Source organism: Opisthorchis viverrini (genome assembly GCF_000715545.1).
Source record: "Opisthorchis viverrini unplaced genomic scaffold opera_v5_32, whole genome shotgun sequence".
NCBI lineage: Eukaryota > Metazoa > Platyhelminthes > Trematoda > Opisthorchiida > Opisthorchiidae > Opisthorchis > Opisthorchis viverrini.
In genome coordinates, this window is record NW_008751687.1 from 582,337 (window position 1) to 599,329 (window position 16,993).

A 16,993-nucleotide genomic window follows, 5' to 3' on the forward strand; every position below is an offset into this window, starting at 1 on the left:
AATTTGCTACTCCCGTGCTAATAATTGTAACTGCAATCCATCGTTCACTGCGTTGGGTGCATAATTTGGCAAGGGAGCAGTACAACATTGAAGGTATTTTCCGTCAACCACTAGGAGATTTCACTCTAGTTAGAACTTACACAAGGTTTCAGTTTCTCCGCCAATGGTGCGTTTCTAGCCTGTATTCATATGGTTATCCACTTTCACAACACACCTTCCACGGTGATGTCAGGTCTTTCGTTGCTTGTGTGTCAAGTTTCAATGGATAGTTTGCATCAAACAAATGTATCAAATTACCGCATCCTATGACCATGTCCGAATAGCCTGCTGAGCGTGAGACTCATGCTGTTTGATCCCCTGAATTACCAATCTGGGATATTTAGAGACTATACTTCCGCCGCTAAATTGTGGCTATGGGCGTTCCCTGCGCGTACTAAACACAGTGGTCCATCCGGATAATGCCGCACTTGATCTCAATTGCATGGTTTCCTTTAATCGAACGTACAAGCAAATGGTGATGTACAATGGCACACTGCAGCTAGTGCAGTAATGGTATGACCCTGCACCAGATGTGCGATAAAATGGACACATCCTCATAAATACTTCCTCTATCATTACATCATTTATCATCTCAAATCCAACTACAGTGCTTTAGGATACAAGGCGCTCGAGACCACTCGTGACGTAATCATCGTCCATGTGCACTCGTTTTAGTGCAGTTATGCTCTAACAAAGGGGCCGATATCCAAATGTTGCTTTTCACCAGCCCTTCAGACCGGTTCCTCCAGGGCACGAAAATGAAGTAAGTTTCCCGAAGAGACTGGAACTTACCGCGGTGTGACGGTTTGCGCACCGTCAGAACCCGGTGAGCTGTACTGGGAATCGTACGTGTGACACTCACACAGCCTCTCGTACCGGATTAGTCAACGAGTGGAGGTCTGAATAACATAGACCTGGTCCTCCCGTTTTAGAGTTGGAGCATGTGTGGCGACTTGCTCCTTAAAAATATGAACTTGTTTGATCCTGCACCAACCAGCGCTACCTTGCGGTTAGGCTTTCGTTGATGGTGCTAATCGTTTTCTCGTCTAGGTCTGGGGGTTCTTGTGGTATCCCAGCCAATGCGCAACCATGGTGATAATGAGGAACTGCTTGTAAGGACCCGCAAAGGGCATTCTCCTTCGATACTTGATCTTTTTTGGGAGGGGTCTGACCAGTGAAGAAAGTCCCGTAGGACGAACCCAAAATATATGTAACTGGAGGCTCATCTTTCCAGAAAAGGGGCACTGCATTATTCACGCACCTTTTGGATGGCAGTCATCCACCATCACTGACTACCTGGGGGTGATAACTTTGTTTTCATCACGTCCCCCAGATATCAAACTAGTTTCAAACAGCATGAGATCGGTCCATGAACTTTACACCCTGGTCTTTGCTGTGGTGGGATTTCGTACCTTCTGGACATTCAAAGCGGTGTTTATTGGGAGCAAGTAGTGGCTCCTCAAAAGCTGGCAATTTCAAGCAATATTTTACGGCACCGGAGTGCGGTGGTTGGCAAAATTTGGCCAACATTGTTTTGGCCGTCGCCTTTTCTTCGTCTTACTCTCTTGGACTTTTAGTTGTTACTGGTGTCAGTAGTTCTTCGGCTCGTTATTTCCACTTGTAAGGGAAGTTCCCTTAATTGATTTGTTTAATTATCTAGTGTAGCCTGGGCGATAGCTTTACTGTCATGATACGCATCACTCCCTAACTGAATAGGCAACATCATACAAGTTCATTCTAGTCGAAAAGGGACCACCCAGCTAGGTTGCTTTCGAAACTATACCCTTAGTGGAGATTCTACATTTTGTTATACATGACTGCCGTTGTATGTATCACTTACAAAGATAATTATAATCCAGCCTATTTGACATTGCAAGCAATGCTCCCTTTCGCCGACTTTGCATCATTTTTGTTCTTGGTACCCGCCAAAGACCCAGCCTTATGTGTCCTTGATGGCTTACGTGTGGTCGAAACGTTTGTTTCCCATTGTATGATGCTGTTCACACTGTTAGGGCCTTCTATAGCAAGAAACCAGACAATCTGATAAGCTTTTTTTTCATAGGAGCTTTTAGATGTGGTCATTCATATAGTCCACATCCTGAACCGCAATGCAACCCACAATCACTCGTTGGGTGCGCGTTTCTTTGGTAAACCGGTGCTTCCAATGAGGAAGTTAAGACGTTTCGACGCATACATCCGGTTCCTGCAGGCCGATCGTTCTCATTTATAACTTGATGGGGGACGCTCTATTTCGACCACTCGTTGTCTACTTTCATCGTCGAGCCTTTCTTGGCGGTTTGCCGCTATTTTGCGTCTACCACTTCGATCTCTGCCTTCCCAACCCTTGTTGCCTCTTGGTCTGTTTGACTACTATTCTTAGGCAGTGATCTAATGGTTATTGATCCCAGCTTCATTCTGAAGCTTCTTGGTAGCGCTTGTTTTCTTGAATCGTAGGTGAAATGCTATATGGACACAGCATAGTGTGAAACAGATTGTCCGTTCATGCTTCCGCCAAATTTGTGTCAGGGTCATAGAAGTTGCACGCGCGAGGCCATAACACGTATCCGGTTCCAAGGTATCTACAATTCAAGAAATTCAATCAAAAGTGGCGGAAATTTTCCGTCTATCATTACACCGCCAGTCTGCAAAACATAACCGCAGGTTCCACAACATTCAGCAGGTTGACTTAAAAATATGTCACATCACTTGTTCAGTCCCGGTCTGGAATGAGGTGATGGTCTTGCAGCGAAAATCAATTTTGCGGTATCGTGACAGTTTGTCCACCCGACTAAAGGTATCCTGGTCAGGTTTCCATCTCCTATAGATGTTCTGTCTTGTATGCTTCCCAGGGAAGCTGTTATACACCGTTTCGGCTCCGTATAACTATCCATCGTGCCAATTGAAGCAACCTCCCTTCTGTTGCTGTAGTGGTTTCTCCGTTGTTTTGGAGGCCTCTACGAAGAAAGCTAAACGTGATTTAGTCCTTGTCCGGGTCAAAATGATGTCAGCGCGTTACAAGCGGTAGAGAGAATTCTTCATTCATTCATCATCTTCAGAGAGCAAAATCAGTATTAACACGATGCTTCACTGCCGCATAACTACGTTTATTTAACGGTACTAAGGCCAGGAACTCCAAAGAACAGAAAAGAATGGTCGTGGGAGGGACCTGGTACTGGACAATTGCAAGCGTTCTGGGGTGTCTCGGCATCCAGGCACTCAGTCAGCCAGTCTGGAATGAAACTGACACCACCATCGACCGCCATTTCTTGCAGTCTGTAGTCAGTCGCATAAAGGTCATGGGTCATCCTGGAAGCCATACTACACCAATCATACATAGACTCTTGGCAATCTCTCGTACCCTTTTACCAAATCATGGGTTGTTCACTGCACGGTTTGTTCCATTCTAAAGAAGGAACGGAGGACAACACTAGTCTCGGTAAACGATGTTTCGGTATGTTTAGTACATGGCCGAGCCACCGCAGTAGACGGTGCTGGGTGTTTTCTGCGATGCTATTGCACTCAAGTTTGACTGCAAGTGTGTCATCCGCTGCCAAGGTCACAGGGGACTGTAAATCTGGTTGATGGTCCTAATTACCAGCCATAAGCCGTGTGCAGATGGTATACTGGTCTCTACTGCAGCTTTTTTCGCGTTATTTGGGCTTTTGAACAAGTTGGATTTTTACTGAAAAAAGGAACCTCGTTTCTTGATTTTCTTCTGCAAAGCTGGGTCAAATGATTGCGTTTCCAGTTAAGTCTATAGCCTTTTGGGATTGCATTTCTAAGGCATTACAGCGTGGTGACGGTCGCTTTCTGCTTGTGGGTTATTTGAGACTCAGTTGCTTCGAATGAACGGAATTTGCATGGTAAAATAATCTTTTGTGGAGTACCGACACGAGGCACTAAAGGAAGTAGACTGAGAACCGCTAAAATGGCCATCCCCACGCCGCGCGACCCTGTGGAATGGTTCGATTTGTAGGGTAATACATCAGAATTCAAAAGTCTAATATACGGAGCCTCGCTGGAGATCTATTCACAAAACACCCCGACCCATGGCACTACACCTCCAACAGAAAAGCGAGACGCGGTCGCCACAGTTCGTGGATAATTTCCCCGTTCCCTTGTTAAATGTTTGTTGTATCCTTACATCCGTTTTCCTCGAGTACCATACTGTGATTTCTGTGCGTTCGTAGCATCGATATTTAACCGCCTGATGTCCGCTAGTTCTTTCCTAGTATGTTGTGAAGAGAGCCGTTATTGTGGGCATCTTCTGTGAAGGGTTATAGGAGTACTTAGAAGGTTCTTCTAGTACTTGCGTGGTTGTGAACAGCAGTTTATCTTTAAAAAAACTAGGAAGTCAAATTTCTTACCTATCTAACTGCTAGACGTCTGTAGGAAGCTAGTAATTGTTCTGTTGTACCTGATGAATCTTTTGGTGCCGAATAAGCCACTTGTCTAATCTCCATCACTGTCTCTTCCTCATACAGCTCCCTCACAAACACTACTGCCGTTTATTCACCCTATTCTGGTTTTGTTGCTCTGTGAATCCGCCAGGTGGGAAGTGTTAGGAAAATATGCGTCAGCTTGTTCTTGGCCCTCACTCAGCTCAGCTAGACCCCAGATCGAGAACTCCTTAGATGTTTCCTTTCTCAGGGATGTTCAGAGCATTAATGTCTCCGCCTTTCTTCCTCCCAATAGCTCACTTTTATGCGTCTCAGACTGGGATATCGTTGTAGGAGATGGCTCAGTGTTTAGAGCGAGAATTTATTGACCGAAAGGTTCGCGGTTAGAACCTGACCCGTGCATCTCGACTTCCCCTGTATAGGCTTGGGTTACCTGGCAGTATCCCAGCCCTCATGCTTACTTCGGATGGCATGGCAGCTAGTCATCGAAAGCGTGTTACAGCTGAACGATTATCTTTTATATTTATCTTTTATTATCGTTGTAAGTAAATTAGGCATTGATTCCAGCGGTTCCAAGCGTTCAAAGCTGGGTTATCACCCAATGTCTTTCACAATTGCGTGGGTAAGTGCAAAATGTCGTCCGCAACCGATAAGTCTGCCTCTAATGGATCTTATGCAGTGTATCAAACCTCGTGACCTTAGCAAGGAAACCGATCGTGTGCAAACCATAACTTTAGTACTGGGTCGAAAAGGTTGCGCAGTCTAAACCGGTACTGATGGCATGGGAAAGAAACAGTAAGCCTACATGATAGTTGGGCACGAATGTGTATGCGTGAGGCAAGTAGTAACCACAAGGGAAACTGATGAATGTGTTCTTGACGAAGCGCGAAAAGTAGGAGCAGATGTGATGTGCCGTATGGTGACGTGAACGAGGGAACATTTATGCATTTTCTCCAAGCCGAGGCCGGAGGTAAAACCGCAAGTCATTCGTGGTTACAGTCCCCTTGATGGCACACGCCTTACGCGTCCGTTCGTCTTTTTTCCGGACACCAATGCTCCAAAATCTGGTATACAGTGCCCATAGTTATGTGCCAGGAACATCACCAGCATTGTACTTCGAAAATTAACGAAATGTTGATAAGCTCACTGAGAAAAGTCCCCCGGAAACGGTTAGGTCAATACATATGTCCGTTCCTCGTTAGAAGTTTCAATAAACTAATGGTGGCTTTGTCCTTCATCGCTGGTGCTAAGCATGGAGAAGCAAACTTTTGCCTCGTGAAATACAGTCATTTCTGATTTAATTTCTAATGAGTGGTCTATTCTTTACCTGTTTGAGTTTGTAAAGTCCTCAAAGACCAACTGAATCCTATTGGTCCGTCTTAAGTTGTGTTGAGTTGCGGTCTCCATTCCCTGAACTTAATTGGTGCGTCGAGTAGTTTCTGACAGAGGACCTTTTGTTCCTGCTCTTAGTGATTGGTTTCCGACTTCTGCTGAAGTTTGACTTGACTTCCCCTATTGTGATTCCAACGACAGTTCTGTTTTTGGTAGTTCGTTTTCTTCGATTTGATTGCCCCGTTGTTTATTTCCATTTTGTTTTGGTCTGATTCTTTCAACTTTACTTGTGTGGTCGCGCTTTTTATCTGTGGTTATTGTTTTTCTTGTGCTGCGGGCGGTTTCTCACGTTCAACTGGTTAGCCAGATGCTTTTATGTGTTGACGGATTTTTCATTGTTTGTTCAACGGTGTTCTTTAATCTCTTAATATTAGTACACAAGGGAACCGAGTTAGCTGATTCTGAAACAGAACAAACTTAGATCTGGGTAAGTTTAGACTGACCGAGTGCTAAACCCAACTCACCATCATCATCATCGACAGCATAACATCAGTGTTCAAACACTGATGCTTCGCTACCGTACAACCACAGTTTATTTGAAAATCCTCTTGTAATGAGAAGAATAAAATTGGATTGGGAAGGGATTTCATGCTAGTCTATTACAATCATTCTGCATTACCTACATCTCCAGACACTCATTTGGGCACAACATGGGTCACATGGGCCTCAATCTGGAAGGCCAGTCGTACCGACAGTACCTAGCTAGACCCCTCGTAATCGATTTCATTCCCTTTTTCCATGTCAAATGTTGATTACCACTACTTGAACAATCGGAATTTGGCACGGAAAACAGCCCTCTTCGACAAACGATGATTCTCCGTGCGCAGTACATGACCAAATCACCACAGTTTTCGGGGCTGATTACATTCCTTGATTGTTCTCCGTTGAACAAGCAAATACTAGTTTTCTAATTATCTCGTTGCGAATTCACCGGCATCGGCCCGCGAAAGTTATCGCTTGAGACAACGGTTGCCGAAGACGCCTCACTACCACTGTCCAAATAGGCCACGCCTCATAATCATGGAACAGATCGGCCCATACTATAGCCTGATACACGCGTCCCTTGAGATACGGCGATACACCGCTTTGCCACCATAGGTATCCCATATTACCGAAGCGAGCCGAACCTCAAAGATCCGTGCATCGGCTTCGCTTGTCACCAGAACCAATGCAGTTTCCAAAATACAAATCGCCATATCATCTCCGTGGCGTAATGAGTGACTGCATGGATAGAAGCATGACCTTACACTTTGTGGATGCGAAGGGCATGTCAAAGGATCGGTTGGCTTTGATAATCTCATCCAAAAACAGCTGCTCCTTATCTTCGAAGACCAGAACGATGTCGCCTGTATATTCTAGATCGACAATAGGCCCTTTCATACGTTAGTCGTGGGTTTCTTTTGCAAATTGTTGGGGAGAAATTGAGTGATTCTCACGGTAAACTGACAATGTGTTGGAATCAGCCCAAAATAATTCAGTGGTCCCAAAAAACGGTACACTTCCAAGATAGAAAGACTCCTACTCTTTGGAGAGGGCTTATTAAGGTAGTGGCAGCATGTTCTGCCCTGAAGCACCCACAGGTTGTTTATAACAAGTCACTCATTTTCTGAAAAATCGAACAAGAAATACGTTTTGGAAAATGGTTATAAAGGTCCCTACCATGTGCAGATAGGTGTACGACAGCGATCACAACACATAGGGTCTTTCTTAGAAACACGCCCAAATTTACTTCGTTCTATGATGAAGAGCTGAGGCGCGTCCAGCTCTTCTCTGTACCTATCCGCATTGATCTGGATGAATCTCACCCAGGTGATTTCATAATGAATTTTGTAATAGGATCCCGGTGGGAGAGCAGTGTTTTGTGTGACATTTGTTCATCTTGCATCGGTTTTTTTTCAGAACAGATTCTGGTATTGAATAGTACAGCCTCTACGCACATGGTGTTTTGTTGCTCCCACACACAATACATAATGGGTAGAAGACTAACCTTTAGACAGAGCTCACCAGCTACGTGTGTGTTGGGGTGGGGGTGCATTGTCAGTTTTTTGTCTAATAACATATGGTAATGAAACATCAAGGTGAGACTATTGTTCTATCGTCTTTCATCACCTTGTGTCAAGCGAATTCCGGTAGACAGACATTAATTTCATTTCATTACAAGTAAATTTCTTCCCTCGTAAATCGCATTCTATGGAGAAACCGCTAGTGATCATTATTTACTTTGACGACTTTCAGAGTAGAACCTTCGAGAAATGTCTTCTCCCATCGACCAGGTAACTATAACCTCCATATCGCATGACTCCGAATTTTCCGGTTCATTTTGGATATGTTGGCGAAAGTGCAAATTGTCAATGACCTCAAAAACGGTCTGTTACATTGATCTTCACTGCAGTTCTTCAACGAACTACACTAGCAGATCGCAAGCATTTAATAGAGGATCATTCTATGATTTACCGGTTCGTGGATGAAGGCCTCCCTAGAAAATTCGGCGGAAGCCATTCCATCTCAAGCCAAACTTCACCGATAAACTTAAAATGAATTAAAAAATGTAACACTTACCAAGGAAATATTGGATACGCACGGTTTTTCTGGATTTGAGATTTCCTCGGTTTTGATTGCTGAGTTTGGCCGCAGATTTGTGATCTGTGGTCCCCTCCACTCTATAACGGTTGAAAAGGCCTCAGGTTCTGTTGCTACGGGAATAATTTCTGACGAGTTCACGGTCTTACTGACGAAAAGTCTCTCTTTGGTTTCAAGTTGTACGATACGAAAACCGCGGCGAGTCATCAAGTTCATCCTCTGGAATCCATATTCCCATTCCTTCATCGAGCAAACTATCTTCGGGGTGATTCAGACGATTCTTTCTCGCTTCTCAATCGGCGAATCCTCCGCATTACACTCCACGGTAGGACCTTCATTTCCTACCGTTATATTGGTGAAAGCCTGTGTGACCAGGCACTTTGTTCCGTGTGATATAAATTCCACTCCTGGACAGCAACGATTTCGAGATCTAGTTAATGCAGTGCGAGGAAGCATTTAAAACGACGCATCTGACGACCTGTTGGCCGGAAGCCGGCATAAAATCTCAAGTGGCAACGAGAACACTGGTGAGGTGCATGGTGTAATGGCTCATGCTTCTCAGCGGAAGTTGGCCCTTAAGGCGCAAGTTATCAAGTATATGCCAAGCCGTCAAATGCTCGTGGACGCCAACGGCTGTGGCCAGTCCATAGCGCGGAGGACCGGGGCAACTTTTATGCCAGTGCTTTAAGTTGCATGTACCCATAAAATCTGTTACCGTTGTTTTGAAAACGGATGTTTTCCATGGACGAATAAATCCCAGAGAGGGAGCGAGATGGCTCAATTGTTAGAGCGCGAAATTACGTGTGTGAAGGCCCATGCTTCGAACCCGACCTCTGCATTCCGACTTCCCTGCGTTCAGTCCGGGGCAACCTGGCAGTATCCCAGCCCTCGTGCTTCCTTCTGGTGGCATGGCAGCTAGGAACTGGAAGGGTGTTACAGCTGAACTCAGAAACCAGGACTGTACAGCTAAAAGGACGGGTGGGTGAAATTAGGTCATATGGTGGTCAGGATAAATTTCACTCTAGTAAACTGTTTATTCTTACTCATTAATGTACGGGGTTTACCGTCCGGTGGTTCAAAGCTGGTTTGCGTTGAATTTAGTTGATGTAAGAGCAATTTGACAGTCGAAAAACACTTGGAAGTCACTGTTTCCGGAATGATCTGGAAATCGATCGATTGTGTCCCAAAGGCTATTCAACAGCTTGTTGAAACTCTGGTTTGCCTGGTGCTCAGTGACAATCATCTGACCACTGATTAATAGTCAGAAAATTGAGCTGAAAACCCATCTATCATCGCAGAGAACTTTACAGTCACTAGACCACCTTGGACTGAATGTTCCATTAGTGCAATGAAATCCATAACAGCTCCCCCTAAAGGAGTCTGTCGACCTCATCAGTTTAGCGTGGAGGAAGCTGCTGACCAAACTCACACGTCTGATCCTTCTACACCACCTGGACATCGTGTGTTTGAACTTTTCGAGATCCCATCGCACTTTTAACTATTTTCTAGTTGCTTCAAGGATTAGACATTCAGTATATGACAGAACTGCTCCATCACCAAACACAGTTTGCCAGGTAAATGAGTGGAAGCATACAATCAAAAACTCTCCGTACGGTCCGTGTGCTTAACGTTTCAGCACATCGATTCAGAAGCAAAAGTCCTCTTCCATTTCTTTTATATCCGGTTGCAAAAGGCCAAATTAAACTAGACCAAGTCGGGCGAATAAAAAATACCAAACCGTGACCGGAGTATGGGCCGAAAATTTTGTGCCCATTAGGATTCCGAGGTCCGAGTAGGCCAAATTACACTAGACCAAGTCGGGCGAATAAAAAAATACCAAACCGTGACCGGAGTGTGGGCCGAAAATCTTGTGCCCATTAGGATTCCGAGGTCCGAGTCCCGTTTACTTCATGTGCTGTCGCATGCGTACTCTACCTGTGTTCCATACAACACACGATTTGTTTTGCCCGTGAAATGTACGCTTGAAAGTCAATTGGCGAGATACGTTTTAGATATGGTGTTTTATTTCCGTTTTTGGTGTACATAGGACATTTCGACTGTACCAACCTTTGTGTTACCGGAAATAAGCGGTCGGACGCGCGACGAGGACGTCGATTAGATGCTCATTTCAAGAAGGCAACATACATCGACACACACCGATTATCGGGTGGGATTTGGCCAGGTTTCCAAACCACCAACTAGAGTCCATCATGCTCTATGAGTTAAGGCTTCCGTTCAAATGGCTGACCACAAAGCCGCGGATTCAAACATGACATGTGTCTTAATTTTAAGGTAAGGCAATCGTACGCGTTCCACAAATCAACCTGTGAAATCCAAGGAGCGCCTTCTTCGGATCTGCTTGTGAACGTCATACAGGCTGTCCCTCGCTCAACACATAAATCGTCGCAACGAATTCCCTCACTATAATAGCTCGTGGATTTGTGGTCAACTCAAATTCAGACGGGGCTTGCTGACGCAACACAGTATGTAGCTAACGTAGCACGTTGGTGGCCTACACCGGTAGTTTTCATGGTACCAGCTGCACCAAAAGACTAATGGCTACCACTTGGATGAACCTTGCGCTGACAAAAACTTTGTTTCAGACTCAGAATAAACATTTTTTGGCAATTTTCATAACACTACGGTGAATACACATTACCTCCTCTAGATTTAACAGAAACAGTGACTTAAGAAATGCATCGAATGTAGCCCTTAAATCGGCTCGTAACTTTTAGGAAAACCATAGATCCTTCACATAAGCAAATGGGAACCACCCTGCTTCAATAAAGTAATACCCGACCGATGACATTGAATTTCATTCACGAAGGACACACCAAGATGCTGCATACAATTATCAGTTTGAGATTAAAAGTACAACTCACGACGTCTAACTAAAACATACCCAAGAATTGGAAGATTCTGCTGGACGCGCGCTGTTCGTCTCTCCCAAAGTAAATCAATCTTGTGTATCTCAGAAAAGCAAAACTTCAGGATACAGTGGGCATTAGCACTCGTTAGCTATTGTTGGATACAGCGTAACGTTGAAAACGAAGATGTCAGGCAAAATCAAATCTCGTATGTCAGTGTCTAATACCGTTAAATACCAACTAGCTACTCTATCAGAATCTTCAGGTAGTTGGAAACATCTCGATCAGAGGTAGTGAAAATGTGAAAAACACAAGCAATGCTAGGTGGAATTCATGTTGGAACATGTTGTAAGTGCCAGATGCCCAGATGTAACTAGACAAACTGCTCGTTTTTATGCATCCAGTCAGCTAAATTTCAAAGTAAACCACAGGAAAGTATAAGCAGTCGACTTTGGACTGATAACAGCTAACACTCAACGGGGATTATCAGGATTTCTGAAGCATCCGGCCAAGGACAACTCAGATATTTGGCCCACGATAGTAACATGCCTTTTTCAATTCGCTACAAAAAATCACTAGGGGAAACGTTTATTGATTTTCTGGTACTCTTGCAAATTGCTGGGGACTCCGGAAATTCGCCTGGGTGTGTAAAAACGAGTCGTGAGGAAGATCGCTGTTGGCCATGAATTTTTTTAGAGAATTTCATCTTCTCCAGACTGTAATCGTTTTAAGGGGTCAGCTTTTACCGCCGCCTCTACATTCGGTGAGGATAATAAAACACGATCATCTAGTTTGGAGGAGGCACTCCGTGAACATTTCTCCTAATGACTACTCCCATTAAGCCATAACATTCTGCTCACGCGATACACTAACACCTGGAGTATATAACTGTATGCAGCTGAATTTTCAAACTGCAGGAGACAATTCTGCACTGAATACCCATCCTTCTGTACGCCGACAAGTCAGCAATAAACGCTGGTTCTTAAATGCCACAGCTACGAGGAGACATTGCACTAACAGAGGATGGAAAGGACATGAGAGGGTAAGGATTCACCTCAAAAAACCTGTCTCCTGGTTAAATAGTGAGATAGGTGCCTATCTGTCCCAGCCTCATCTAAATAGATATGACAACCGTGTCCAGTAAGGTAGCAGCAGCGGAATTGACGGCATTCACAAGAATCTCAACTCGGCACACTCACTGAAAAGCGACGCAAAACTCATCAGTGAAATTGGTTAAGCGCTAAATCCTGTAGGACTTCCAGCCGCACACGAGGATACGGACTCAAGCCAGAAAGTAGGGAAGACCCGATAACGTCCAGATTCACAATAGCGGTTCTTATTATATGTCCTTATATCTTGCTGCTATTAGCGGATCATTCTCCCACAACGACTAGTACCGGATAACACCGCTTTGTTTGCAGACGATGTATGGGCATACTGAAGTCGGAAGGCTGACGTTATTGGCCAACCGCACTTCATTGCGTCCCTGCACGCACATCACGCTTCTCCCCGATGTTCACCGTTTGGAAGGAGTATTAACGTCACTCAGACATCTTGCAAACTGATGTACTCCAACCACTCACCTTTGTTCGTCCACTACGTATCAACTCGTTCTCTTGTTCGTTCGACCGAGTGACTGATTTTCATTCACTTAGCTAACATGCATTGCGGGCATTATGCGTGGCAGCTGAGCGTACATGCCGGTATTTCATCAATAACGAAGCCGTGATGGAGAAAGTGCACCGTTTTCTGACATTCGCCATGGTTCCTTTTCGGTCGGATCATCCGAACAGTGAACATCTTCGGCTGAGCAAACTAGCAACGTGTCAGATAGAGGCACTTCTACTTGGTTTGGGGTTGACTCCTTCAGAAGTAGCACCTATTCTCACACACCCTCTAGAGGAGCTTGATTTATTTCCCGGATTTACTGACGGACGGATGCCCGAACGACTGAAAAAATACATCACGACATTTCACACCTAATGCTACCATCAAAACAGGTAGCGTCATGTCTGATTACCACCTCGGACATCACTTCATACATTGGAGATGGACCGAAACTCCATTTACAGGCCTGTTTCATTGTCAGTTTACTGATTTAGGTCAACTGGGTTTCTATTTTTGCTACACACCCATTAGTTCACATACTATTCTGTTCGAACTTAGTTCTAAGATATCTCCATCCAAATCCTACCCGGTGCATAAACCCTGGCTTTGAGGTTCGACTATTGGAAACAATTGTTCCATCGTTGTGAGAAAAATTTGAAACACAGTTGTTTGTCCGGCTGATGCTGCGTACAAGGCATCCGGTGATGCAGCTTTCCAGTTGGATCCCTTAGATATTAGGTTGTCAACAAGTGTCAATTATCCGCCACTAGAGCGCCAAGTTCCAGTTTAAGCTCGAATTTTTTTTACTTCTACGTAGGAAGAAATAATGGAAAACCAAATGTATGGCAGGTACACCAGTTCCCAATCATACTTCCAGAAGAGATCCTTCATACGTTAAACAGAAGTACCGGATGCGATATCCAGTTAACAGTGAGTAGCGGTCAATGAGTGTTGAGAAAGGATCCACACAGGGTAATTTCCACACAAAAGCCTAGCATTCAGTAGAAAATATATGATGGCTTAAGATGGATAGCACGCTTTGTAGATTGTCCTCCGAAGGTATACATGCGCATGACACAGACGATCACCACTGACAATTAGCGTACAAGCAGAACACAAATTCGGCGGAAACTCGAAGATAACTTCTGCCTGTTAAGAGCCAAGAACCAAAAGCATCGGTTGTTGAACTTTCCAGCAACCTGACGATTAGATTACTTCGCGAAAGTACCGCAACATCTCGAATTTCGTACACAGTAAAAAACTTAGCGATCGCTGCGCAGAACGTCTTCATGAGATCCCGCTGGGGTTTAGCTGAGTCTGGTGTTAAGACCAAACTAATACGACGGTGAGGGCATTTGGCGAAGTTGGTACAATTTGGGCTCAAGAGGAATGAAACTTCGACGGAAACTCATAGACCGGGCCTACCTGATGAGTCCCGAGAGGAACGAAACTGATCCCGGGCTGCAAACTCAGTAAACTAGTGAGTTGTGCTCCCCCAAAACATATTGCAATATGACGCAACTTAAACTTAAAGCATGGTTTGAGTACCCCATTCTGCTAAACAATATTATAAGCGAGAGGCTCGGCTGCGATTCAGTTGAGTCAAGCCTTAAAACTAAATTAGTGTTTAAGTAGGTGCATTTCGCGAAGTTCAGTAACCTTATGCGCAGTGCATCTTCGAGGAAGCATACTACAACCTCTCGAATATCGTACCCACTGAAACACGAAGTAATCTTGGAGCAGTACATTCAGTTGGATGATAACACAGTATAGAGATGCTGATGGGATACAGTTCAGTCTCAGGCTAAGACAATAATGGTGCGAGAAAGTGTGCATTTAGAGAATTTTCTACAAAGCGGATTCAAGAGGAATAAATAGTTGACGTAAACTCGGGGACTGAGCCTTCCTGATGAGCCCTAAGACGGGAAATATCGCTACTGAGCTTTCAATCGATTTCAGCAAAATCATGAGTAGCATTCCTTCAAGAAATATGCGACATATTGAAAATGGTACCAAGGGAAACAAGCAGGGGCCTTTACGCAGAGCATATAGTGGGACACGTCGTGAGTCTGATGGTTCCGATGGGCACTTCGTTCTCATCCTTCATGACAGTGGTCACAGACTTGTTTCATGTAAACCCACGACAGTTGGTGATTTGCCACAAGATCTACCAAGTATCATATCCTCAGGGTTTGTGATCTAATGGAACACTGCCTTCAACAGACACACTCGGTGTGTTCGACTGAACGATCCATCTTGAAATTAAGGTGCGATCCGTCCTCGTTCAGTCGGACAGCACTCAGAACCAAAGAAATGTTGACATTTGACCTGTTACTGATGAATTATGACCGCAGGGACGGAAAATAAGACACTTGAAGAACTTCACAATACCGTGCACTTCAACCCACAAAGCTGACCTTGCTGATGTGGCGTAAACACTGATAGCTCACGATATAAGTAATCAAGCCAGGGATGCGGCTAACCGCTCAACGATTGCTCCTAGTATTCACGACACCTTCTATGATAGTATTCATAACCCAGGCTGGTTCTCTTTCGAAAAGTTCCTATGCTTACGTAATGGACGAAATGAGCAAGGATAATCGGTAGGCCAATTTGGACCAGGCGTGACCCACCTGAGACTGCAACGTTAGCATGATGTTCGGTGAACAGGTTAATATTAGAATAATTACGGAACACAGTAACAGATCCCCACCCCAGTAATACGTGCATTTTGGATACAGTGGTCCCTCAATCGTCACATGTTGCGCTCTGACCCCAATCTCCAGCGAACGACTAGACTCCGCGATAAATGACCCCTCATTCTAAAATATTTTTTACGGTTTTTACATGATCGGACGCGGAGAAAAGCAAACATGCCGGGAAGACCCTTTTCCAGAATTCTTAAAAATACCAACTATATGCATAGGGAAAGTAATACTTATTAAAAGCAGTACTTGTGGGAAAGGATGTGTGAACTGACTGAAGAGGATAATGGTAGATCAGCTGTGCGGTACGGTACGATGGTGACGTTGATCGGCGCTACACAGTATCTGAATCTTTTCACACGACACTATCTCATCAGCTGCGGCATCACCAACTTCCCAACGTTTTCTAAAAAGTACTGGAACACGAGTAATCAAGCGGCATGCCAAACACACAAGACTACGCCATTAAAGTGAGAACCCCGGTAACGATAGTTTCAAATTACCAAGGGACATCCCGTCAGGAAAAAAAGCTGAATCCCGACGTCAACTAGATGAAGAGTTTGGATGCCTCTAAAAATAGCAAATAACCCTTAACACAGTAAGGTGCTGTGGTAATTACACCTGTTCACGCCTCGAACGAATCCTGAGAGTGATGCGCGCTGGTGCCCTCAGAATTTGATCGTGCGCTTCTGACCTATCATGTTTTGGACTGCGATACACCCGAGCACCCGGCGCCACGAGCAGACAAAGTGCTTTTTATAAATCACCCGGTTTCAACAGTTGGCACAAGCTCCCTTACTTGCTTTACTACAGTGGACTAAAGGACAGTCGTAACCGACTTGAAACCTTATTGATATTGAGCTCGAATTTCAACAATGGTTATCATGTCACTAAGAATAACCATCACTCGCTCAATACGACTCTCACTCAATGCTTCCATGAGCGCCATTTACAACACAACTACCTGCCAATTTAGCGAACAGCTTATAACTGTCCCATGTACGATATTCTGGTTACAGCTGGAGTCCAAACGCTCGTTAGGAAACTCGATCCGTTTATCTTTCGGAGTGGCCGAACTCCACGGCGAAAGGCGGAGCTTAGAAGAAGTTCTGATGTTGTTGATGCCGTCGGATTTTTTCGAATGAAACTATGATTGCTGTCCCTGTGCTTGGTTATAGCATCCTCTGAGTGAATTGTGGACGTTTCAGAACGATTATGGGTCCTTGCCTGTCTAACCTCCCATTTTTTTGCTTTCTCTAGAGGCTTAAAAGTTTTGGACCACTCAGTTGTCAGTTTCAAAATTGATTTCGCTGTCGCTAGCGTTACAAAATCATGAAAAAACGGACAACTCCTATCAGATGCTCATTCAGCCCAGGACATTTCAAGCGGTCCACAGAAACCT

At 44.6% G+C, this 16,993-nt stretch overlaps 3 protein-coding genes across 3 annotated transcripts; 1 reads left to right on the plus strand and 2 right to left on the minus strand.

Annotated features, from left to right (window-relative positions):
- Positions 1 to 749: 749 nt before the first annotated feature.
- Positions 750 to 16,927, plus strand: T265_02506 (hypothetical protein; the record flags this gene model as incomplete). Its single annotated transcript, XM_009166769.1, has 4 exons — positions 750 to 802; positions 4,986 to 5,061; positions 9,921 to 9,985; positions 16,852 to 16,927. 4 exons carry the CDS (start codon positions 750 to 752, stop codon positions 16,925 to 16,927), a joined length of 270 nt encoding a protein of 89 aa, XP_009165033.1.
- On the minus strand, positions 1,387 to 1,569 carry T265_02507 (hypothetical protein; the record flags this gene model as incomplete). Its single annotated transcript, XM_009166770.1, has 1 exon — positions 1,387 to 1,569. One exon carries the CDS (start codon positions 1,567 to 1,569, stop codon positions 1,387 to 1,389), a length of 183 nt encoding a protein of 60 aa, XP_009165034.1.
- On the minus strand, positions 8,282 to 8,657 carry T265_02508 (hypothetical protein; the record flags this gene model as incomplete). Its single annotated transcript, XM_009166771.1, has 2 exons — positions 8,282 to 8,359; positions 8,391 to 8,657. The coding sequence occupies 2 exons, from the start codon at positions 8,655 to 8,657 to the stop codon at positions 8,282 to 8,284; spliced, it is 345 nt and encodes a 114-aa protein (XP_009165035.1).
- Positions 16,928 to 16,993: the final 66 nt, after the last annotated feature.